At 36.1% G+C, this 27,219-nt stretch overlaps 1 protein-coding gene across 4 annotated transcripts; it reads right to left on the bottom strand.

Annotated features, from left to right (window-relative positions):
* On the bottom strand, nt 1–26,471 carry zgc:171844 (uncharacterized protein LOC100151763 homolog). Of its 4 annotated transcripts, none has more exons than XM_067372540.1 (8): nt 25,790–26,471; nt 24,658–24,737; nt 23,798–24,089; nt 10,802–10,925; nt 9,501–9,574; nt 6,622–6,736; nt 3,913–3,989; nt 1–2,877 (listed from the first exon to the last, which is right to left on the bottom strand). In XM_067372540.1, exons 3-8 carry the CDS (start codon nt 23,874–23,876, stop codon nt 2,759–2,761), a joined length of 588 nt encoding a protein of 195 aa, XP_067228641.1. In that variant the 5' UTR covers nt 23,877–24,089; nt 24,658–24,737; nt 25,790–26,471; the 3' UTR covers nt 1–2,758. The 4 variants fall into 4 exon arrangements, with proteins under 4 accessions (XP_067228641.1, XP_067228644.1, XP_067228640.1 ...); XM_067372543.1 differs by having other exon boundaries at nt 3,919–3,989; nt 24,658–24,774; XM_067372539.1 differs by having other exon boundaries at nt 24,658–24,774.
* Nucleotides 26,472–27,219: the final 748 nt, after the last annotated feature.

Consider the following 27,219-nt stretch of genomic DNA (forward strand, 5'->3'; position numbering starts at 1 on the left):
GCTTGGCCCTAATCCTCTTCCGTACATCACAAATACTCTACTGTTTAAAAGTTTGGGGTCTGAAAATTGTTTTTTAAAAAGTTGTTCATCTTCATACATTTATGCAAAATTACAGTGAAAGCAGCAGTATTGTGAAATATTATTAAAATTTTAAAATAACCATTTTGTAATATATTTTAAAAAGTAATTTATTCCTGTGATCAAATCTGAATTTTCAGCATCATTACTCCAGTCTTCAGTGTCACATGATCCTCCAGAAATCATTCTGATATGGTGATTTGATGCTCAAAAAACATTTATGATTATAATCAAAAAATAGTTAAAATCAGTTGTGCTGCTTAATATTTTTGTGGAAATGTTATATATTTTTCCCATGATTCTTTGATGAACAGAAAGTTCAAAATAACAGCATTTATTTGAAATAGAAATCTTTTTTGTAATAGGCTATTATAAAAGCCTATAATGTTACTTTTGATCAATTTAATGTATCTCGATGAATAAAAGATTTAATTCCTGAAAAAAATCCTACAGACCCCAAACATTTAAACAGAACTGTACATGATTGTACATAAGTAAAATGCTATTAATGGGTTACTAAAGCACATTACAGTGGGTGAAGATAAAGGGTTCATACATTTGAAAGCAAACTACAACTGGGTCAGATATAAATATGTTTTACTTTTAAACTGCATTATATTATGTCAAGCTGGGCACCACAAAACTACAGTTTTCATCAACATTGTAGTTAAAAATGCAGATGTAAAATGTGATAGAAGTCAGGAGCAATGGTGCACATTCACCTAATTAGTACGCAGCTCTTCTGTTGTTCAGTTATATGGCATCATTTGAAAACTTGCTAATATTCCTCAATACAGCTACATTTATGAAACATTTGTGAAGATTTATTACTGTGCCTGCAGTCACTTGCTGCATTATTTCAGAAGATGAGTAACAGCGCCTTCCGTATAACACTGAAAACTGAGATTGTCGGAAAAACCTGCATCTGAAATCACATACTTCCCTACTATACAGTAATAAGCGAAAAACAGTATGTGACAAAAGTAGTATGTCTGAATTCACAGTACTCATAAAAAAGTCGGCAAAAAGTCCCCAGATGACCTAATACTTCTGGTGAGATTTTATGTGCGTTCCATGGACACTTTACTATCCCATGAGGCCACGGTAGAGGATTTGTGAATGAAACAACAGATGCTGGTATGTCACTTGATAAGGGCAACATGGCGAATATAGTACGTCCAGATTACATTCACACTATTTTTAGTGGTCAGAAGTGATTACTTATTTAAAATAATACCTACTCAAAAGAGTATTTGATTTCGGATGCTACCACTGTGTCATAATTGACCCTTCGCCGGGAGTTTGATTGACAAGCGATCTAACCAATCATAACGCCGAATCCGCCATTTTGTCCGTCAAAGCAGTCAGGGGTTAGAAGATTAACCTCGGTGGACTAGAACTTGAAAAATGGTGTGTACTGACAACATACCTTCTGATGTTCATTCATGTTTATTTGATGCTATAAATTAACTAGTAGGAAGAAATGATCGGTTCACGAACCGCTTGAACTGAGGCGCTACAGCGATCTGTCACGACACATTACAGAGCCACAAAACATTTTTTATTGTTTGAATTTCTTAAAAAAGTACACAATTTGAAAGCTGGGACTTTGTTTAATATCATAAGTAACCTGCTCTGTCTAGTCTGTCGGTGTGTTGTCAGTGTCCTCTTTTCTCAGTGCCACGGCTTGTCGGACAAAGCAGCAGTAACTAAGGGGGGCGGGTCTTTGCAAAGGGTCAATTGAAGGAAAATCTCAAATGTGTACAAAAATTTTGTATTAGTTTTTGTATTTTCCATTTACATTTTAATCTTACTTAAAGTATTAGTCATTTAATTGTGTTTGGTCTAGTCTAGTTTTTATGATTTTTTAAAAATTATTTTAATTAATTAATTGTTTTAATAATTTTAGTACATCAAGATAAACAAAATGAAAATGAGAAACGTCACCTTGGTTTGAATATATATAATATTAAATAATTTAAGTTTAGGTTTTTTTATAGTTTATTTCAGTTAACATTCATTTTATCACAAGTATCGAAAATGTTTTGTTTATGGTTTTTGTTTTAATTTTAGTCAACTATAATAACCCAGCTGTGAACTGCGTTCATAAATCAAAAAATTCTCATTGCAGAACTTTTAGGTCAAAGAATTTTTCTAGCTTAACTGGTGATTTGTACCTTATCCAAAATCTGTGTCTCACCCTCCTTATCAACAAACACTGACAGGATTTTTAGGTGAACTATTCCTTAAAATCCCAAGGACAATGTCAGTGTTTTTGGTGTCATACATTGTGTTTGGCAGGCGAAGCAACTCCACAACAGAAAATTTGCTCTTTTGCAAGAAGTAAGGGGGGAAATAATGTGCGAAAGAGGTAAATTTAACCAGTGTTAATGGGAATTCAGCACTTGAGCCTGACTTTAGTCTTCTGCTTTTAGACAGCTCAGTGTTAATTGTGAAAATGTACACACCGTATCATCCAATCACACTCCTCATTTTGGAAATCTCCCCCATTAGGTGGTTAATGCAATAATTCTGCATAATATGCACATCAGTCGGGAGCCCATGTACTGCCATCTGTTATGAAATGTGAAACAGAGTGCTTGAAAATATTGTGCTGAATCACGGGTCTTTTTTACTTGTCATTCTGTGCTACACTCTCTCCTGTTTTACATTGACGTATCTACATGACGGAGCAGGTGAAACCACAGCACTCCTTCAGCAGGGTGACACCCGTCTTGGTCACGTAAGGAGATGAGGTCTGCTGGGCTCTGGACGTCATTCTCTTGTCCTTGGTGTGATCTGAACGACAGAGACAGAAAGAGAGAGAGAGAGAGAGAGAGAGAAATGCAGTGACCTTCTCTGAATCATTCTCAGCATCTCTGAATACTGTCGAGCATGAGCGCTGAGGTGTATTCATACCAGAACATTTGTAAAATATACCATATTGTGCTTTTAGCTGAGTAAAGTTCAACAAGCAGAAAGGTAATATTAAGTGATTTACATTTTAAAACACAGTCCTGTAAGTATTGTTTGCTCTATTTTGCAATGAATAACAGTTCCAACAAATGCAACAGAACTATTGTGCAAAGTCTCTTTAAGACTGTATATAAAGTCATTAGTCTCTAAGCAACACACAGTGGTGTTTCGCGAACAAATCTGCGGCTTTATTATTATAGCTTGTCAAATTTGACCCTATTTGGGTGTGAGCAAAATAACACTGTTTTTGTGTGTGTCACTTTAAATGCAAATGAGCTGCAGCTCCTGACCAGTTTTCCAGAAGAGGGCGGAGATTTAACAGCTTGCGCTTCACTCGATCACCAACGACAAATAACTTGTGCTAAGTTCAGATGAATTGTAATCTATAATATGTTTATTTGGGTGGAAAGCTCAGTTTATAAAGCAGCTGCAGCACTAAATATTATGGAAGATTTTTGTGTCAAATTCTCACCAAAACACTGATTAGCATTTGTTTGTGTTCTTCCTAATTTATAGTCAAACATTCTCACTTCTACTGACATTCGTGTACTTTTGCACATTTTATTCCAGTTCTGAATTAGCTGATTAATTATGAACTAAAAGAAAACAAATGAAGACAGTTCATTAACACCCTGAGAACAGAATTAACATTCACACTTCTGAAAACACCACAACATAAGCAGATTCCTTATTAAGTTCTCTAGTTTCCATTTTCATTAAACTTGAACAGGCACAGAGTAAAACAATTATGAAGATGCTCAAAGAATGTGTTATTATGTATTATGTTAATTTGTGCAGAGGTTTAAGAGCTTGGCCTTGAGCTTACAGCTCCACAGTAACACACACACACACACTTACACATACTTTTCATGCGGCATCTGTTGGGAAATTTGGTCTGTAGGAAGTCAGCCATCTCTTTGTCTTCTTCTCGCTCTCTGAGTGAAGAATAGCAGGTATTAGGAAGGCAAATGCACAAACACCTACTTCAGTCCAGATTCGATGTCATGTGTACATGAATGTTAATACAATAAAGTTTGAGATTTTTTTTTATGTTTTTGGACAAAAATGAATAAAGCTCACTAGGGTTATATTTATTTAATAAAAAGAGCCTTTCTGTTTTCTTTCTTTAATGAATAGAATGTTCAAAAGAACAGCATTTTTTAAAATAATATTTTATAAAATTATAAATTACTTTACCATCACTTTTGATCAACTTAATGCAACTTATTGAATAAAAATATATATATATAAAAAAAAAAAAAACCAATAACGAGCATTTAAATACTCAGTCAAAATACTCCCCATAAAAGGTAGGGTATAAATGCGCTCATAATTCTGAGGACAAAACCCAACGAACCGATCAGGAGCTGTATGTAGGATATGAACGCCCATCTGTTTTCAATGTAGCTAACTTCTAGCAGCTTCATGTCATCTACGCACTCATTAAACTTTGTCGGGTGAGACACTGACAAAAGACAATCATTGTGACACTGTAAAGTGATGGTACTATGGAGCCATTTGCTTTTTTAACGTTACATTATCAGAGCGGAAAATACACTAATTTGACTAGAAACACCAGAAATGTAAAGGACTGTTCTGCTGTGAGTCGGGCAAGACTTCCGCATTCAGGAAAAAGGTAGGTGTCAACTCTGTGCCATTACAATATTCTGTGCCTCCATGGATCGGACATGTTTGTTCAGCACATCCCACGGATGCTCCATTGGATTGAGATCTGGGGAATTTGGAGGTCAAGTCAACACCTCAAACTCATTGTTGTGCTCCTCAAACCATTCCTGAACCATTTTTGCTCTGTGGCAGAGTGTATTATCCTGCTGAAAGAGGCCACAGCCACCAGAATACAGTTTTCATGAAAGGGTGAACATGGTCTGTAACATTGCTTAGGCAGGTGGTACGTGTCAAAGTAACATCCACATGGATGGCAGGACCCAAGGTTTCGCAGCAGATCATTGCCCAAAGCATCACACTGCCTCCGCCGACTTGCCTTCTTCCCATAGTGCATCCTGGTGCCATGTGTTCGTACACATAAAAAAAAGTGATTCATCAGACCAGGTCACCTTCTTCCGTTGCTCCGTGGTCCAGTTCTGATGCTCACATGCTCACTGTTGGCTCTTTCGGCGGTGGACAGGGGTCAGCATGGGCACCCTGACTGGTCTGCAGCTATTCAGCCCCATACACAACAAACTGTGATACACTGTGTATTCTGACACCTTTCTATCGGAACCAGCATTAACTTCTTGAGCAATTTGAGCTACAGAAGTTCGTCTGTTGGATCGGACCACACGGGCCAGCCTTCACTCCCCACGTGCATCAATGAACCTTGACTGCCCGTGACCCTGTCGCCGGTTCACCACTGTTCCTTCCTTGGACCACTTTTGATAGATACTGATCACTACAGACCGGGAACACTCCACAAGAGCTGCAGTTTTGGAGATGCTCTGACCCAGTCGTCTAGCCATCACAATTCGGCCCTCGTCAAATTCGCTCAAATCTTTACACTTGCCCAACTTTGAGGACAAAATGTTCACTTGCTGCCTAATATATCCACCAACTAACAGGTGCCGTGATGAAGAGATAATCAGTGTTATTCACTTCACCTGTCAATGCTCATAATGTCTGATCGGTGTATTCTTGAAGCTATAGATCCAAAATCATTGCAAATGATCATACATGTAGTTATTGTATCGGCACATCTATTACACTTAAACACATCTAGATCACACACATATCCCTATCCCTAATTTTAAACCTAACCATAACAATAAACTTTCTGCATTTTATAATTTCATTAAGATATTATTTAGTATGTTTATTAAGCCAAGAAAAATCAGCAAGATTTACAATTTTTTCAGTCTCTGCAATGTAAAACCAGTCCCACACACAAACAACTGTGAAGTGAGACACTGGAGTTTGAGTGTGAATGTTTGGTGAATGTTCAAACAATCAATTATTCTCTTAGCACATTGGTTTAGCGCGCAAACTAAGAGTGTTTGACTGTTTTTCGCTGTCTATCTCTCTCTACCACCATCCATCCGTGTAATAGCTGCTTGTCATGTGGGTGACAGCGGCTCATTTATCCCATGAATAAACTGTGAGGACTTCATTTGTGTTGAGTTCTGATGTGTGCGTCACGATTACTCATGCACAAACACACACACACAAATATATATATATTTGTGAAGTCTTGGCAGATGGCAATCAGCCCAACCCACTGAAAAAAAAACATCTCTTTTTTCCATTTCTTTCTTGCCTGCAAATCAATCTCTCTCATTTCTCAGAATCAGAGCCACTGGGACCGTCTGTGAGCGTGATGTGAGGTGTGTGTGTGTGTGTGTGTGTGTGTGTGTGTGAGGGTCGTGGTGAGGTAAGGGTGGATTATTGGCTTCAAGTGGAGTGTAATTGGATTGCAGTGTCTTCACAGATGAGAGAACAGACACAAGAGGCACAAAACACATTCTTGAGGCTGATAGTCACGCATGTTAGCCGGCAATCTAAAGGGTTGCGGCCCTTGTTCCTGTCTCTGAAGGCCAGCAGCTCTTTAAAACTGACCTGAGCCTCTCAAACTCCATGTCATCCACTAGAAAGTCCCGCGTCTCCACCATCTTCTGGATCTGTTGAAGCAGTTCATCCTCACGCTGTCTGTCCTCATTTGACTTGTCTTTGTCTGCCGATAGGAGACACATGTGGAACAGTTAACCCAAAATCAAAATGATCATTTCATCGCTGTATGATGCTCTTTCTTCCATACAACAAAAAAGAAGATATTTTATTATGTCCTGACTTCAAACTTGCATGCATATTTAAATATGTATGCAACAGTTCAGTAAGATTTTTTTTTTTTTAAAGAAGTTAATACTTTTATTCAGCAAGGACACATTCAATTAATCAAAAGTGACAGTAAAGACATTTATAATGTTACAAAAGATTTCTATATCAAATAAATGCTGTTCTTTTGAACTTTCTATTCACCAAAGAATACTGAATAAAAATGTATCACAGTTTGGACAAAAATATGAAGCAGCACAACTGTTTTCAACATTAGCAGTAAATAATCATATTAGAGTGATTTCAGAAGGATCATGTGACACTGAAGACTGGAGAAATTATGCTGCAAATACAGCTTTGATCACAAATTATATTTAAAAACATTGTAAAATAAAGAACTACGGAAGAGGATTAGGGCCAAGCAATAATAAAAAATAAAACCATCTTGACATCTTTAAAGTTGTTCAATTTCGAGAAAAAAGTCGAAATAAAATGTTGAGAATAAACTCGTTAAATTACGAGAAAAAAACTTGTTAAATTTCGAGAAAAAAGTTGAGATAAAATGTTGAGAATAAAGTCATTAAATTTCGAGACAAAAGTCAAGATAAAATGTTGAGAATAAACTCATTAAATTATGAGAAAAAAGTTGTTAATTACGAGAAAAAAAGTCAAAATAAAATGTAGAGAATAAACTTGTTAAATTCAGAGAAAAAAAACTTGTTAAATTATGAGAAAAAAGTCGAATTAAAATGTTGAGAATAAATTCATTAAATTACGAGACAAAAGTCGTTAAATTACCAGAAAAAAGTCAAGATAAAATGTAGAGAATAAACTCCTTAAATTACGAGAAAAAACTCGTTAAATTTCGAGAAAAAAGTCAAAAAATTTTGAGAATAAACTTGTTGAATTACAAGAAAAAAGTCAAGATAAAATGTTGAGAATAAAGTCAAGATAAAATGTTGAGAATAAACTCCTTAAATTACGAGAAAAAACTCGTTAAATTTCGAGAAAAAAGTCAAAAAATTTTGAGAATAAACTTGTTGAATTACAAGAAAAAAGTCAAGATAAAATGTTGAGAATAAACTCATTAAATTATGAGAAAAAAGTTGTTAATTACGAGAAAAAAGTCAAAATAAAATGTTGAGAATAAACTCATTAAATTACGAGAAAAAAACTTGTTAAATTTAGAGAAAAAAGTCTAAATAAAATGTTGAGAATAAACTTGTTAAATTACGAGAAAAAAGTCGAGATAAAATGTTCAGAATAAACTCGTTAAATTATGAGAACAAATTCGTTAAATAATGAGAACAAATTCGTTAAATTATGACATTTTTCTCATAATTTAACGAATTTGATCATAATTTAGCAACTTTTTTCTCGTAATTTAATGACTTTATTCTCAACCTTTTTCTCGAAATTTAACGATTTTTTTATTGTAATTTAACGAGTTTATTCTCAACATTTTATTTTGACTTTTTTCTCGAAATTTAACAACTTTAATCTCGAGATGGTTTTAATTTTTTTTATTAATGCTTGGCCCTAATCCTCTTCTGTAAAAAACAGCTATTTTAAAATTGTAATAATATTTCACAATATCACAGTTTTTACTGTGTTTTTGATTAAATAAATGCAGCCTTGGTGAGAGACTTCTTAAAAAAAAATGACCACAAATATTAGAGAATAACAATTTAATTTTTTTTTATGCTTTTTTGTCTTTTGTAGTGATTTTCAGTATCAATATATCTGCTATAGCTATATTGAAGAAAGCTGATACATTCTGCTTTGTATCAACATGAGTAAATGATGACAGATATGATCAAATACCAAAATATATATCGAAATCCTGACTCCACAGATGAGCCAGAAAGAACACGAAGGTCTCAGAATAAATGGACATCCCTAGTCCTGGAATGTCATGTGTTTCCCACCGGGATGGTACAGTATATGACATTATTATCTGTCGGTTTGGATAAATAACCTCTTCTGTGAGCAAAAGCTTTGTATGCACTTGTGAAATGAGGTTTCCGCAGTAAACAAACCGTGGCGTACGCTTCATTCGTGCATCTCCTTGGAAACAGGAGGAGAGTTATAGTGAAGTATGTCACAACCATAATGTGCTGAAAAGAAGCTGACGTGAAAGGAGGAACTATAAATGATGCTATTATAGAGAACCAGAAGAACATGCAGAAATTAAAAAGCGGTCGTGTAATACTAGGGGAGCCAGTTCATTTTTTGGTTTGTTTTCTCTGATTCTTAGTTAGACACTAACTGTTCAAAAGTTTGAAGTTGGTAAAACATTAATAGTGTGAAATATTACAATTTAAACAAACTGTTTTCTATGTTAATATATTTTAAAATGTAATTTATTCCTTTGATGGCAAAGCTTTATTTTCAGTATCATTGCTCCAGTCTTCAGTGTCACATGATGCTTCAGAAATCATTCTGATATGATTTGATGCTCATGGATCTCAGAGGGCTTTGCTTTGATTTGCTCTGGTTGTACTTGAGGAAAAACAGACATGATGTTGGGTTTAAAGCTGTTTAAAGCATCAGGGAGCTGCTTATTGTCTCTGCTCTGAATGATAGGAAATAAAAACAGATGAGAATGGGATCTTTATCATCTTCCAGTAATAAATTAATACAGTATCTTTTTGAGAACATACCTGGAATAGAAACCAATTTCTGGAGTTCTTTTTTGAGCCTTGTGATCTCCTTACACAACTGGATGTCATCCATCCTGAGGAATGAGGAACAAAATAAAGAAACACTTTTGAGATTTTACTTTAAACCACCAGTCAAAATATCTTTCTGTAGAAAACAAATGTAAAAAAGCCATTAAAACCTCCACAGTCTGTCCTTCATGTTCTTATATCCACAGTATTGCATGTCGCAAAAATTTTCCAGTCAAGTCAGAAGTCAAGGTAAGTGTGAATACCATATTTCATCAAAACAAATTTCACTGGTTGAAGCTAAAGTAGTCTCTGTTCAGCAATGAAATAACAGATAATATGTTTTGCTATTGCAATCATACATAGGCACACAAATAACAACACAGACATACATTTGCCTTTGATGTCTAACTCCAGCAGACACATATTACTGCCATAACAGACAAATCTCACTTGCAGGGCTTGTGACAGACTCCCATCAGACGCTATTGTTGTAAATAAGTGCAGCGAATCCCTTTATCAATAAATGTCCTCAACAATTTCCCCCGCTTTTATCTCATTTATGTCTGTATCTCTCTGCACAGATGCTTGCTACATTTATTTTTGTTCAAATTGTTATTGAACAAAACACACATTTGTGTAATGATAGTCATAGCTCACTCAAAAACTTTTTTTTTCTCCACATAATGAATGTGAATGGTGACCACAGCTGATTCACTTCCACTGTATAGCTAGTTTTGTACAATTAACGTGCATTGTGGGTAAATGTGACAGACCGTTCTTCCTGCTTCATGGTCTCAGTCTGATAGTCTAATAATGATGATAATGGAAATACTTTTCAATGGCAGGAATACTGTTTTATAAATATTGTTCATTTTATTTTCATGTCCCAGGCCTATCCTTTCAGTTCTGTATCTAAGAAAATCTCTCATTGAGATCTAAATTTTTGGAAAAATAAATAAATAAAAGTATGTAAGTTGCCCCCTAATTACCTGATGAATTCCCAGACATTTAGTAAGATGCAGTATTGTAGAAAATAACATTGACCTCAAGCATATGGCATGTTTTTTGGGTTAATGTCAGCTTAAACTGCACTATTATGTAGCCTTCACTGTGTTGCATTGAATTATGCAACATTTACTTATCTTTTCTGTTGATGTATTGAACAGAAGGGATAAATGCAATTATAAAATGCAACACCATTAAGGATACATAATATCATAATACCTATGTAAAGGAGTCACCTCACAATCTACAAAATGCACAACCAACCTCATTCAAGAAACCTCACTCACATATATCTGAGCTCCGACTCTTTCCGGACCAGCGCATCCTTTATCCTCTCGATTTTGAAGAGCTCCCCCTCGATGTCCTCCACAGTGATGGTGGAATCAGCCATGGACACCACATCCTCTTCAGCTGTGATGAACAACACATGAACTATGAGCATGTCTAACGTCAAGCACAGTGCATTACGCTCATCTGAAGAAGCAAATTCTGGAAAATGCCACCAATCACTCTTACTATCCCTAGATAAATCTTTCTCATTTAAATCCCATTTGAATTTGAAAGCATTTTGAAAGCAGGACTAGGAGTCTATCAATGGACTGGTCTGCGATATACACCTGCTTTCAAACGCTCCTGTGTGTATCTGCGTAAGCTCAATGAAGAGTGACATTGATGTATTTTTACAACAGATTTTGAAGCATTGATCATTGAGGCCAATCACAAACAATCTGATGAGCCGTGAACACAATGGCAAACCAGAAATGTTTGCTCAACAGCGCTCAAAGCATCACATTTTTTAAATTTCAGTACCGACGTGGTACCGAAGTCAGTACTTTTTACAACACTACTCCCTTAACCCTTAAATGCATACCTCGGGTCTTTAGTGACCCGGGACATCATTCACTACCCTCCTCCTTGTTAATTTTTTAAAGTTAGACATCAACCTTCTTAGTATTCCTCAATCAATTCATTTTAAAGTATATAACAAGAAAAAAATCATAAAATTATAAAAGAATGCCTATTTTTGTATCCATTTTTTGTAAAAATTGTATAGGGTCACTAACGACCCGAGGTGTGTATGAGTGTACATATATTTTTTTCTTCACAACAATAATTGAACCTTAGATGAAGGAATAAGTGCAATTCACTTTTATTCCACAAGGTGGCAATGTCTGATACACAATGCTGAAGTGACGACTCATTCAGACAGAAAATGAAATAAGAAAAATATGAAATGACTCAGCGATTTACTGCAGAGCAAGTACTAAACTCAATTAAATATGATTGTAACTGTCACTGGATGGATCCGGGTGAAGCTGTTAGCGATCGAAATATTGATTTTAAAGATGTTGAAAATTATATAGTTTTGAGAATACGTTTGAGATCGCAAATGGGCTCATATTCGTGACCTCAAACATAAAACTAGCCTATTATTTGCTGAATTTACTGGGAAATGAGCTCTGACGAGGACAGTGGTGATGGGATAAAACATCTGCTCAAACGGAGCCCTTTCAAGCTCCAAAAGGTAACAAAAATTGCTTTATTTTATTCTTCTGTAATTGTTACTCTAATATCAGAGGAGTTTTATATTATCGCGACAGAGAGATCCTTTCGTGTGAGATATAGATCCGGGTCGATAAAGACCCAAATATGTAAGATTGATTGGCGAAACAGTCATGCATTTAAGGGTTAAAACTCATCTTTGATCATCAAAATGACATATTTAAATGTGAAAATTTCTTCATGTCTTAAAATAGCTTGAACGTAGATCATTGCTTCATTTAGTATATGTGGACCCATAAATAAGCAAATTAGTCTCCACTTCCACTCAATCACACCAGCTCAGAATACCTGATCCACTCGGTCAACTTTCCTGCAGTTAATGCTGCACAATGGCAGGTGGAAATACTGGTTTAATCCAGCCATATATGTTTGAACCAGAAACTGATTCAGAAGAACAAGTGGATGGGTGAATTAAACTCATCAACAAGTTGATGTATTAGCATGGCAATGCGGTTTATGTAACGCTCTCTACAACGTCGGACACATAATGGTAATTGATATGATTAGGTTTTTGCTTGACATTATCAACAGCTAAGAATGTGTTGCTATTGCTATGTTCCCATTCACAATCTCAGAGTCAGACAGCTGCCTTCTAAAAATCAGCATCCTTAGAAATAATGTCAGGAAATGCCCAGTTCCACTCATTGACGGGATTGGTTACATGTTTATGAAGGTAGGAGAGAGGGACGGTTTCAAAGTGCATTTCTTTGGTTCACTGCAGGTTTAAACAGAAAATACTCAGCAATGGTGTTGACTGATGAATTTGCACATGGTTTGTCTTAAAGCATGTTAAAAAACACTACATAGATGTATAAACAATATTAAAAACTAAAAACCACAGGGGGTCTTAAATAGGATTGCAAAAAGGCAGAACATTTCCAGAAACTTTCCATGGGAAGTTAAGCTGGGGAATTTTGGAAATATTCCAAGTTGGAAACTTAATGAGAATTTATGGGAATTAAAGGGAATTAATTGGCAATTTGGGTGATTTATAAAAACTGTTTCATATACAAACATAAATATAAACATTTTGCTTGGTCATAAGCAGACATGCAACTAATAATTTTTTTTTTTTTTTTTAAATGACATTTTTGACTTTGGTTTATTTGTGAGTAGGACTTTAATCAATTCTTTCATTGAACAAAAAAGCATGAATGTTGAATAAAATAAACATATTCCATTTGAAAACACCCCACAAGTAGTGTGCATGTGATCGAGGAATGCGCGGGGTACAAATTCAACTGAATTTGCAATAAATCTGTTTTTACCAAGATTATGCTGCAAGATGTCTTTTTTTTTTTCCAACTACATTTAAGTTCCTTGTTATAGCCAATTTTACAAATTTCCAGTTTATTCCCATTAATTCCCATATGTTACTGTTAATTCCCACGGAAAGTTTCCAACTTTAAAAATTTCAGGAATTTTGCAACCCTAGTCTTAAAGGATTAGTTCACTTCAGTATTAAAATTTCCTGATAATTTACTCGCCCCCATGTCATCCAAGATGTCCATGTCCTTCTTTCTTCAGTTAAAAAGAAATGAAGGTTTTTGATGAAAACATTCCAGGATTATTCTCCTTATAGTGGACTTCAATGGACTCCACTGTTGAAGGTCAAAATTACAGTTTCAGTGCAGCTTCAAAGGGCTTTAAACGATACCAGACGAGGAATAAGAGTCTTATCTAGCGAAGCGATTGGTCATTTTCTTAAAAATAAATAAATATATATGCTTTACATAAACAAATGATCGCATCACAAGTGCTTCCACCAGAACGCGATTCCATATTCTTCAAAAAGCTTACCCTAAATGTCCTACACCTTTTCTAGATAAGACCCTTATTCCTCATCTGATATCGTTTAAAGCCCTTTGAAGCTGCACTGAAACTGTAATTTTGACCTTCAACCGTTTGGAGGCCATTGAAGTCCACTATAAGGAGAATAATCCTGGAATGTTTTCATCAAAAACCTTAATTTCTTTTCGAATGAAGAAAGACAGACATGAACATTTTGGATGACATGGGGGAAGAGTAAATTATCAGGAAAATTTAATTTAAAGGTGGACTATTCCTTCAATATATCTTCATATAATATATCTTTATTCCCTAAAATTCCCCTAAATGCAATTTGTAACAAGAAATTTAACGATGAAGTTTGTCATTTTGTGAAATAAAAAGTGCATGTAAAAACAAATAAATAAAAATATAATATAATATGAAAATTATTATATTTAAAAAGCATTTTAGGAAATGCATGATGGTATTCTAAAGAAACTGAAGGTAATCACTGGTCAAACTTTGTTATAGTGTTTTTCCAATTTGTTGTCTTGCCCTTGAAGATGAAAAATAAAAACATCACACATTTCTTCAGAAGCAGGGCTTCTCTTATCTGGAATCAACTAACAAGCACCCTGGTGTTGACCAGCCACATTTCAAACCAGGCTGAAACCAGAGAGTTGTGAGATGTCGTGCAGCATGTGTTGTGTATGACGCTCGTCACTGTGCTAATTGGGCTTGTTATTATTACTGAACTCTGCATGAATCCGAGGGTGGGTGAGAATGTTCTGGTCACTCAGCCTATGACAGATTAACATCTTGGATTTATCGCATGTAGAATTTAATCAGAGGATCAGTGCTCTCTATATATAGTATGACTGTATTATCTGCGACTTAATTGTGCATATAAAGTACAGGCATCGGATGAATCAGACACTAAGAACATCTAAAAAACAAATTGGGCAAAAGTGTAAATTCTGGCCTTGAATTTCATATTATGCATTAAAAATTGTAAATTTAGAAACTGCTTTAATCAGTTTGTCTCATTTGATGAAAAAACAAGGTTACCTTCCTCAATATTTAATTCGTATTCTATGCGCACAGGCATTGCTCATTATTATTTTTACATTTCCACTTCTCAATTTGATGTCTGCATTGACAAAGACTTGTAGCCTTGAGAAGAACAGCAGAAACGGCCAAGTGGTTTTTGCACCCTAAAAAACAAGGCGGTCCGTATCCTCCGATGACTCATTTGGCTTATCCTATGATGCGTTCAACAACCGCAATGCCTCATAAACTAAGTTCTGTCTCTATGGCAACAACCCAGGCCTTCAGTTTTACACAGTTATTGGATTTCAAAACAATGGGATTGACCCCCAAACCCAGTAGATTTCTGGTTAAGGCCACTGTGATCCATGGTGCAGACAAAGGAAACACACACCATGCCAACAACACACCACAACCCTTTCCCATATTTTCACCTATGCATGCAAACAAAACTAAAATGAATATGAACTACATATAGTAAGCATTTTTTCAAACATTTTTACTATATCCTATTTGTATATAGTCGGTATTGTATAATATTTCTCAATGCTATCGTTTTCTAAAATACAAAAGAACAAAATGAGTTAGAGGAACATTACTGTTATTATGATTTTTTTGCACATGTAAGCTTAAAAAAGCATGTGTTAGCACCCAATTAATTTCCTTTGGGTAACATATTGCATCTTAATTAAGGGAGTCTGCTGTTACAATACTCAAACTTATCAGGTTATCATGATTTAGAAGAGCCCCCTGTAAACAATATCACTCCATATAATGGACAAACCTGATTTATATTTGATCTTACCAAAAGGTTAGTGCGACATTAGTTACTCAACGAGAGCCAAAGGTGATTTAGATTAGGATTTTCAAACTAGGGTCCTGGGGGGCCACAAGGGGTGCTAGGGTGTTCATAAAAAATACAAAATGTATTCTAACAGTAACAAACTAGATAAAAAAAAGTTTGTTAAGACAAACTTTGTGTTGGCCTGACCAGAATGGTTGAAGTAGTTTTAAAAATGGGAAGTTTGAAGCTTTTCAGTTTAAAGAGAGAGAGAGACAGAGAGATAGATAGAAATAAATATTAGAATGGCAGCATAAATGAGTCTAACACTAGCGCATTTTCATTTTAAAACGCATAAGTTTTGCTATGGTCACACCTGTCATTTACACTACACTGGCGTTTTCGAACCTTGAAAACGGAGACTTTCGAAAACGCTGCAGAGCCCATTTTAGTTTGAAAATGCCGGGGTTGTGTTTCAGTATAAATGGACCAAAATGTATCCTTGACGACTGTGTAAACAATAACACGGAGACTGAACTGCAATCTCTGCTGGTGTGGTGCCAAATTTCGACTCCCTGCCAAATTATTACCCCCTCGTTGAAGTCGCTATCTGATTACCTAATCCTAACCCCACCCCTAATCCTAAACATACCAATACTAGGGTGATAATTATTTGGCAGGGGTAGGAATTTGGCACCACACCGGCTTTGTTGTAATTTTAAGCAGCCATTGTGCAGTTAAAGGTGCTCTAAGTGATGTCACATACAGCAAACATCTCTTCACTATCCGCTAGCTGCCTGTCACATTGTAAAAAACGCGGTCTCTGTAGTCGCCACAAGCTCCAAAAACGGCAACAAAAACAAACTGGTGCAGCCTGGACCACGAAACATAATAAACATGCTCCAGCCAATAACCGACAAGAATGATTTTAAATGTGCATTCATGACTGTTTCAGGAAGCACGGAGGGGAGGGGGAGGAGGGGGGAGGGTCTAGCTAGACTCTGTTTTGTTTGACAACACTTCAAACGTCAAAAGGAAGTTACTCCACCCAGGATCACTTAGAGCACCTTTAAACTCTGCATTTTTTTAATACTGCAGCTGCCTACATGCGTAAAAGGCAACTGTTTACACTTGTATGCGCATGCCCAGTGTGCATGAATGGTCATGTGACATGGGTTTTCGGCCATGTAGTGCAGATGGAGATCGTTTCTGAAACGCTGTGGAAACGCCAGTTTAGAAGAGGATTGTTTTCATTTTAAAACGCTGTTTTGGAAACAAAACGCACTAATGTAAATGGAGTTTATGGAGTCTAAAGAGCTTCTAAGTGTTTAATTTTGAATTTTAACAGTTGGAGTTCGAACAATGTTGGCTTATTTTAGCATTCATCAATGTAAGTCTATGGGATTTTTCAGAGGTTTGGTCCGATCTGTTCGTAAAGATATAGCATACTGAGTCAGACCTGTCTGAAGTTCTGACCCGAGTTTGGTGGTTGTAGCTTAAAGGGTTAGTTCACCCAAAAATGAAATAATGTCATTAATTACTCACCCTCATGTCGTTCTACACCCGTAAGACCTTCGTTAATCTTCAGAACACAAATTAAGATATTGTTGATGAAATCCGATGGCTCAGTAAGGCTTCTATTGAGAGCAAAGCCATTGAAACTCTCAAGATCCATAAAGGCACTAAAAATATATTTGAATCAGTTCATGTGAGTACAGTGGTTCTATCTTAATATTCTAAAGTGACAAGAATATTTTTTGTGCGCCAAAAACAACCCCCCAACAAAATAAAGACTTTCAACAATATCTATATGGGCTGATTTCAAAACACTGCCTTAGTTTAGCCGTTTGATAGGAGATCTGAATCACTCATTCGAAACAAAAGATTCATAAAGCTCATAAGGGGTTAAACTTGATATTGAGTGTTTAAAAGAAAATCCAGGTGAGTTCATGGCTGACAGAAGGTGCTATCAAGTGTTTTTACCCGCGGCTGACACTGACACCTTCCTAAGGCTGTAAAGAAGAGGGAACACTCTGCTCCAATATAAGGTACATCTTTTATCCCTCCATCTCTCCACTTCACTGCTTATTCTCTCTCTGCCCTCGGAAACACCATAAGCTATGACTCACCTCAGCGCTGAGCAGATATTGGCTTTTAATTGCCTGACAGTCAGTGAGAAAAGACATCTAAACAAACCACATCCTCATCCACCATGGGAAAACTACAGGGATGAAAAACAGAGGCAATAAATCAAGAGAAGGATTATGGGATATCCTGATGTGGTCCGGTCAGCGCGCTGAGACATATATGTGTGCGAGCGATCGCCGCCCACCCAAATGTTTCAGATCAGTCCTGACAGTTTTATTCTCATGTGTCAGTTCACCACAGATCTGCTCTGTCTCACTCATGGCAAACTCTGTAGGACAGGCATGAATTCACAGATTCATGGATCAAAACAACAGTGATACTCTGACAGGGAACAGGTAAGGTGTCAGAAAGGATTCAGATGGAGATGGAAGAAATGCTGCATTCCCATGAGGCTATTGTGTAAGACTGTGAACTTGTACTTGATAAACTTTAAATAGGTTAATTTATTTATTTTTTTTTGCACAGTGAGATTATTTTCATGACAATTAGCACTTTAAAATCCCCTTTCTCCTTTCAATTTTGAGTTATATATACACTGCACGGCCAAAAACAAAAAAAACTGTTTGGATTTTAATAGGCAAATACTTGAGAATCTATGAATGGATCATTATTACGGTGATTATTTTTCTAGCATGTTATATGTTTGGTAACGGTACCCTAACTGATAGATGTGCAGCTTTTCATTTCTTAAACAACCATGTAGGAAGACACATCATGGCCATATTCCAGGATGAAAATGTCAAGATCAGGTTCAAATTGTGAAAGAATGGTTGGGAGTGAGCATGAAGGATCATTTTCACACATGAATTAACACCTCTGAGTCCAGACCTTAAATTCATTGAAAGTCTTTGGGATGTGCTGCAGTAGACTTTACAGAGTGCTCACCTCTTGCACTGACAATACAAGATCTTGACCAAAAAAATGATGCACCTCTTGAAGGAAATAAATGCTGTGGTGTTATTTACATCAAGAGGCACATCAATTTAACAGATAGGGCTTATAAGTGACTTTTTTTGGCCGGGCAGTGTATATATGTATACTGTGAGATTGTTTTAATGACAATAAGGCCTAAACACTGTTAAATCCCCTTCTCCTGTCAATTCTCAGTATGCATGCATCCACAAACTTTTTTTTTTTTTTTTTTAGGAACAATTGTACTGGAAATAATATATTGATGAACAACATTTGCCCCAAGATGACAAAAATATTATTTCTTAAAAAATTCTAAACAAGATTCAGCTGCTAACCAACAAGGAAATTCATGCATCATTAAAGGATTAGTTCACTTTCAAATGAAAATTACCCCAAGCTTTACTCACCCTCAAGCCATCCTAGGTGTATATGACTTTCTTCTTTCTGATGAACACAATCGGAGTAATATTAATGACGCATCCAAGCTTTATGATTGCAGTGAGCGAAGAAAGTGTCTCCGTCCACATTCATCCATCATAAACGTACTTCACACGGCTCCGGGGGGTTAATAAAGGCCTTCTGAAGCGAAGCGATGCATTTGTGTAACAAAAAATATATCCATATTTAAACAAGTTATGAAGTAAAATATCTAGCTTCCGCACAAGCCGTCTTCCGTATTCAACATACGGAAAATACTTGAATACAGAAGGCAGTCTGACGGAAGCTAAATATTTTACTTCATAACTGGTTAAATAAGGATATTTTTGTACACAAATGCGTCGCTTCACTTCAGAAGGCCTTTATTACCCCCCGGAGCCGTGTGAAGTATGAAGGATAGATGTGGATGGATGCACTTTCTTCAGCTCATACTTGTTTAATAACGCTTACTGCCATTATAAAGCTCGGCTGCGTCAAGATATTTATTAATATTTCTCCGATTGTGTTCATCAGAAAGAAGAAAGTCATATGATGGCTTAATGGTGGGTAAAGCTTGGGGTAAATTTCATTTGAAAGTGAACTAATCCTTTAAGCTGGTCTTATCAGCAGTGTCTGAGCAAAATAAAATAAAAACTGTTCTTGAATACATAGTAAATAATGAGAGTAGGTGGATCAACAGCCTTTAAAACATTAATGTGACAACAACAGATCAGGTTGGCAACAGATCAGGTCCTACACTCGAGAATCTCTTAAACCTGGAGATTGTAAATCTACCTCACTCCTGTATGAACAGTGGAGGCGCTGGGATCTCACATTAACTCACAGTGTCAATCCATCTTCACAGTTTCAGTCACAGTGCCTGGAGACACTCCTACACCAGCTCATGCGGTATGACAACACTCACACAAAGCACTTCATGACAAGAACTAAGGCATCAAACGTCAAAAGTTTCTGTATAACACTATAAATATGCTTGTCCAAACAATGGTGAAAGGAGGGGAGTAATCAGGAAACCTGTTTGTCGTTATTTATGCAGTTACAATAGGAAAGATACTAAGGCATAATTTACTTCTCCATCTCACAGTTTCCCTGTCACTCTTGTTTAATCCTCCTCATGAGTAAAGCTGGTCACTGGGTCACTGTAACCACCCCTCAGCGTTTAGATATAATTAAAAACCACATGTCTTTTCACACCTGCTGCTCGAGCAGCATCAAAGTACAACGAAGCATGAACTCCAGCCTTGTTATCCAGCTAAACCCAAGAGATGAGAGGAAAACAGCACTTTCTATGTCTTACTTGTACTTAGGTGAACCCGAAAATGTTAATGTCACTACACTCGTAGAAATTATTCTAGTCAGATTTAAAGCATCATCGTGGCCAAGCATTGAAGCAGCTTCTTACACTTTTCTATGCAGATTCTGTCAAGATCGGTCAGTTTTAACAAGAAGAGCGTGTGAACGGTGGTCTTTGGTCTTACCACAGATTACTTATATGGGTTACAGTTCATGCTTTGATCTGAACCCCCCAGAGGCTTGTCTAGAAACCACATTTCAAATTTTATCTGAGGTTTTTCAGCAGTATTTTGTTGAAAGTCAGAGCTCTTTCATAGCTGACACATACCATAGTATTGGAGTGGAGGTGGATTTGCATGATTCTGCCTGGGGCAAAGAGCGTTTGCTTTTGGAGCAAAGTCAGCGCTGGTGATTTCTCTCATCCTAAGATCAAAACGATACAGCTCCGTTACGAGAATAACACGCTACACACTTAAAAATAAAGGTGGTTTATTGGCATTGATGGTTCCATGAAGAAACATCCATGGAATCTTTCCATTACACAAAAGGTTCTTTATAGTGCAAAATGTTCTGTAGATTATTAAAATGTTCTTAACACTAAGAAAAAATGGTTCTTTTAAAACTGTTCACTGAAAGGTTCTTTGGGCAACCAAAAATATTCTCCTACAAAACCTCCTTTTGAATTTTTTGGGGTCATGAATTGAGAAATGTATTTTTTCTTGATCTTTTGAGATATATATATATATATATATATATATATATATATATATATATATATATATATATATATATATATATATATGAGGTCATTTTACTACTAAAATATATCCTGCAGTTCCAAAAAGAGTTTTTACTGAAACCAAGCTCCCAAAATGACTTGTTTCGGATTTTGTCTCAGTATGATGTCAGAGTGCGACGAAAGCCTCTGCAGAAGCAAAACAACACCTTCTTCTACATTATTGACTCTTTAGCCCCGCCCACCGATTCACGCATGTCATGTAGTGCTAAATACGAGACAGACACAAACACAGGATAACTCAAGTGACAAAAGGACAGAGGTGCCACTGAGGATTACAAGAGTTTTGCTATGCAAAGCTGTGGAAAAACAGTCCTTGCATTACCTTCATCGTGATCCTAACCAAAGACTATAGAATGACTCAAGATGCGTCACTCGTATTGTTTTGAATGGGAGAAAGTGCAACGCGCAATATGGCAGAATAAGTCCCGCCTTCTAAATAAGAGCCAATCGGTGATTGGTAAAGTCACTGCAGCGGCCGTTAGAAGCTCCGGTTGCTATAGAAACAGTCAGACGCGCACCTCCTAAATGAGACACAAGAGACATGCATTTAGGACTGCGCCTGAGCTTGATCCAGCCTGAAAAATACAGTTTTTTGTCATGATTCGAGCATTTAGAAACAAAATGAGAGTTGTTGTCAGATTTCATTGGTGATTTCAAATATGAAATTTAATCGAAAGCTTGGCAAACAGCTTTGGAGAATTTGATGTTTCACCTTTCACAGAGATAGGAGCTGCACTTGAATGCCTGAGAGGTGTTTCAAAGATGGCCACTGAGTGAAATGACTCGTCTTAAAGGTGCCATCGAATGAAAAATTTAATTTATCTTGGCATAGTTGAATAACAAGAGTTCAGTACATGGAAATGACATACATTGAGTCTCAAACTCCATTGTTTCCTCCTTCTTGTGTAAATCTCATTTGTTTAAAAGACCTCCGAAGAACAGGCGAATCTCAACATAACACCGACTGTTACGTAACAGTCTGTATAATTCATAAACACAACATCATTCTTTATAAATCTCTCCAACAGTGTGTAATGTTAGCTTTAGCCATGGATCACTATCAAACTCATTCAGAATCAAATGTAAACATCCAAATAAATACTGTACTTACGCGATTAGACATGCTGCATGATGAACACTTTGTAAAGATCCATTTTGAGGGTTATATTAGCTGTGTAAACTGTGTTTATGCTGTTAAAGGCAAGCGCGAGCTCCGGGGGCGGGGAGCGTGAGCATTTAAAGGGGCCACAGCATGAATCGGCTCATATTTAATGATGCCCCAAAAATAGGCAGTTCAAGTTCAACTCACTGACTTGATCTGGTTACAGAGGTTAACAACCCATTGGAGAAGATTAACAGTAGGACTAAATAATGGCTTAAAGTTTGGTTTGTTCTTCACACAAAGCCACTGAATTGCATGTACCACTTTTATAGTGTGTTTGTGTCTGATTTGACATTTCCTCAGTCTGAAAAACAGAGAGCACAATATTTCCTGTTGTCTTCCAGAGAAGATAAGAAGTCATATGGGTTTGGAATGAATTTGTAATGTGGAATACAATTCCTTTAATCTTCCATCACTAATTATCACTTAAAATCTAATGGCCTTCAGTTAAATAAACTGAACACACCCCAAGTAAACACATTACACTTGACTATAATCAACCAGTAATCCTTTAAAGTACTAAAAGATTAAGTCTGTTGTCTCCGTTACAACTAAACTCAAAAGGGACATATTTTAAAGAATAACTGCCGAATGGGCATAATAAACAAGTATTTATTGATTATTAATCTCCATTGGTGAACATTCAGTTCCCTCAAGATTTCTTTAGTCAGGATCAGTCACAGAAGCCGAAAGAAACCAGAGTCTCGCTTTTTCCACCTTGCTGTCACTATCTGTATAAAGATGAAAACATGATTGCATTTCCTTTATTCATTAAATTGATCATTAAAAGAAAGCAGGAATGAGCAAACAGCATTCCCTGGGGTGAAAGCGATACTGGGACCTGACAGGAAAAACACATTTAAAATGTAGCCTACTGTTAAATGAGGGACAAATCATCCCCATTACTGATCCTAAGAAATGTTAGTACACTTCAGGTCAAAACAAAATGTACTTGAGCAGTTTTTTTTTTAACATTAAGAACCAATTAATATTCACTAAAGACATTGCAATAGGGAACCTTGAGAAAAGCAGCTACTGTATGTTTCATAATTTATAATAAAAAACAGTTACTTATAAAATTGCATCCTGTTGTCTATTTGTATTAATAGAAATGCATCAATTTAATTTAAATAACGCATTTGCATACGTTGCATGTAGCTTTCTGTAACTATTGACTGAATTTGTGGCACTATAAATACATTCATTTCTAAGCGAATTGACAATGTAAAAGAGAACTGCATTAAAGTAAAAGTAACGCATTTCGTGCATACAGTATGAACTTGAAGTCAAGTAACATATGCGATGAGAAAGCACTGAAACACCTTCATAAACGCAGAGACGGATGAATTTAACCATAAAATTCTTCTCACCTTGTTTTCCTGTTTCTTCGCAGAGCTCTGTCTGATCCAGAGATCCGTACTGTTTCGCGGTGCTTCGCCCTTTCTCCATGCTGTGAAGCTCCACAACACACTTTAAGTTTCAGCTGGAGCTGATTTGCTCTTCGGCCGGTGAATCAAAGCGCAGTTTGACTGATGGAGCTGGTTTTTAACTCCATGTCCTCGGTGATGCGCGCGCTCGCACCTGCTGCCGATGCTGTGCGTGTGACACACTGAAGTGATGCTCAACAAGTATTCTTCCATTAGCCTACCTGAAAGCGCCACCCTGTGAATAACGAGAGAATTACATTAAGTTAAATATGTTACTTTCTGGAGTTACATTATTAATTAATTTGAAATATACCTTGCTTTTAAAATTAAACATTGCAATACTACAAACATTTCTGTATTGCGACTTCACCCGTTTTGAAGATTTTTTTTAAAATGCTAATTAGACAGCATTTTATTGATCATACGCACGTTTGCATATTATAAAAAAATAAAATAACATCAATGCTAGGGTAGGCAATTTCGAATAGCTAGCAATAGCTAGCTTTGAAAGCAATTCCCACCCTCTCTTCAGACCGCTCTAATAAAGCCACGCCTCATCCAAAACACATGGACGCGAAAAAGCGTTATGAGAGACTGCATTAAATTACCTCATGCCTCAAAGCACATAACATTACAATAATGAATAATAAACAACTTAAATAGGCTTGCTTAATCGTACCACCTGACTGCGGCTGATTCATTTCAGCATTAAAAGTGTTGCCATAGAAACTTATAAATACTAGTCAGAGGTTCTTAAAGGGATAGTTCGCCCAAAAATGAAAATTTGACGTTTATCTGCTTACCTCCAGCGCATCCAAGATGTAGGTGACTTTGTTTCTTCAGTAGAACACAAATGATGATTTTTAACTCCAACCGTTGCGGTCTGTCAGTCGTATAATGCGTGTCAATGGTAACTTCGTCTATAAGAGTAAAAAAAAAAAACATGCACAGACAAATTCAAATTAAACCCTGCGGCTCGTGACGACACATTGATGTCCTAAGACATGAAACGATTGCTTTGTGCGAGAAACCAAACAGTATTTATATAATTTTTTTACCTCTAATACACCACTATGTCCAACTGCCATTCGTATCCGGTTGTCTGAAGCCGGACGCACTCATTGCACGCGACACGAGAGATCACTTCTGGCATCAGAGTGGGTTTTCAGACCTCACACACCGGATGCTCAAGGCAGTTGGACATAGTGGTGTTTTAGAGGTAAAAATTGATATAAATACCGTTCGGTTTCTCACACAAACAGATCGTTTTGTGTCTTAGGACATCAACGTGTCACCACGAGCCGCAGGGTTTTATTTGAATTTGTCTGTGCATGTTTTTTTGACTCATATAGATGGAGTTCCCATTGACACATATTTAGACCACTTCTATTCCGATTGCACACATACACTTCTGAAACCTCTATTTGATGTGCGTGTTTACATCTGGAAGACATTTTTTTTAGAGTGTTTGCTCATCTGCTATATATCTATTCCTGTCACATGTCAAATAGACGTTTAGAAAATGTCTTTAAGATGTTTATGATATAGAATGTATGTAAAACTGACATCTTAAAGACGTTCATCAGATGTTTGTAAACAGCAGATGCTTTCCAGATGAAGAGATCTTTAACCGACATATTGCAAAAGTATGTGTGCTGTCTGGGGATTGCTAGGGTGTGAAGAGTTTCAACCAGTAGGCTATAACAAAAAGTTATGAAAAACACTGCCATATGTATTGGCTAAATGGTGCATGGCTTAAAATATATATTTAAAAAAAAAAAAAAAAAAAAACTATAATTACCAATTAGCAATACCCACTTGATATCATAAAATCATTTAAATTTAAATATTTACAAATTGTGTTGTTTTCTGTTAGTTCAAGTTGACAAATATTTATGAAATGTCAAAATTCGCACATCAAAAATTAGTACATACCTTCAAAATGTGAATCGCTCTCAGACCATGGGTCATTCAACTTGATGCCTTCGTCATGTTCATATTCATACAAATAAAAACCAGACAAGTACTGCAACATCAACACATCAACAGTTTCATTACAAAACCTTTCCTAAGGTTTTTTTTGAATGGAATTTGTAAAACGGGTGGTACAGTGGAATGCTAACAGGTTAAGACTGACTATAAAAGTTTAACACAGTCTCCGTCTGTAAAAGAATGATCCACATCACACATTCTTAGAAAGTTTTATCAGAGCAAACTAATGTAAATCTGTCATCCACGTGTTACACACTTTCCTCTATGATAATATGAGCATGTGCATAAATTCATTTGAATTGCAAAACAAGTGGTTTAACAGTCAGAACATTAAAGTCAAACATACAATTCTTTTGCACAGTGAATGAGGCCTGCGGCAAATGTTTGTGAGAGTTGAGATTCAGCTAAAGAATGTGTTACGATGTGAAGGCATCTATTGCTGAAGACAGATTATACTTTTAAAGCAACAATTGAGGAGAAAGCACATGGTTTGACACTATTCTCAGTTGCTGTTATATGCAAGTATCACTTCTGATCCAAAGGAAATTACATCAACACTGACACAATGCTATCCCAGGTGAAAAAAAAAAAAAGTACACTTCTATAATGTACTTAAAGTGCTCTATTTTCGTGCACTAATTTTGTACTTGATATACTCAAAATTCTTCTTTAGTACTTCTTAAGATCATCTTAGTGTACTCAACTGTGCTATTTTGAGTCAGCATGAAATATGAACTAAAATGTGCTTTTAATATACTATATCTGTATTTTAAAAAAATTATTTAGGTACTACTTATGGTACATTTGAACCCATAGTGTACTTCAAGTGGTAACTAAATACATTTTTTAAATACAGAGATAGTATATTAAAAGCACATTTTAGTTCATATTTCATGCTGACTCAAAATAGCACAGTTGAGTACACTTAGATGATCTTAAGAAGTACTAAAGAAGAATTTTTAGTATATTAAGTACAGAATTAGTGCATGAAAATAGAGCACTAAGTTTTCTACACTTTAAGTTTATAGAAATGTACTTTTTTTCCCCACCTAGGATGCCATGAAATGTCAACATGGTAAATTCATGATCATTGATTCCATTACATAATAATGTCATAAAATGGTTAATGCTGGACAAACAGGATCAAAGTACACCACTTTTTATGATGCAGGGCTTATCAAGACATTTTAGAAATAAAGAAAAGAGAAAAAAAAAAAAGAAACGCTTGACTTTATGCAATTGTTGAAAGTGGAAATAATCATTTAATAGATGTTCTTGATTTCAAACATATTAAATGTAAAGACTATTTATTCCAATCATTCCTCATATTTTTTAAAAAGAGTTGTCAGTCACAAACAGACTGATCTGCAATC

The sequence above is a fragment of the Chanodichthys erythropterus genome, chromosome 3, assembly GCF_024489055.1.
Source record: "Chanodichthys erythropterus isolate Z2021 chromosome 3, ASM2448905v1, whole genome shotgun sequence".
Taxonomy (NCBI): Eukaryota; Metazoa; Chordata; class Actinopteri; order Cypriniformes; family Xenocyprididae; genus Chanodichthys; species Chanodichthys erythropterus.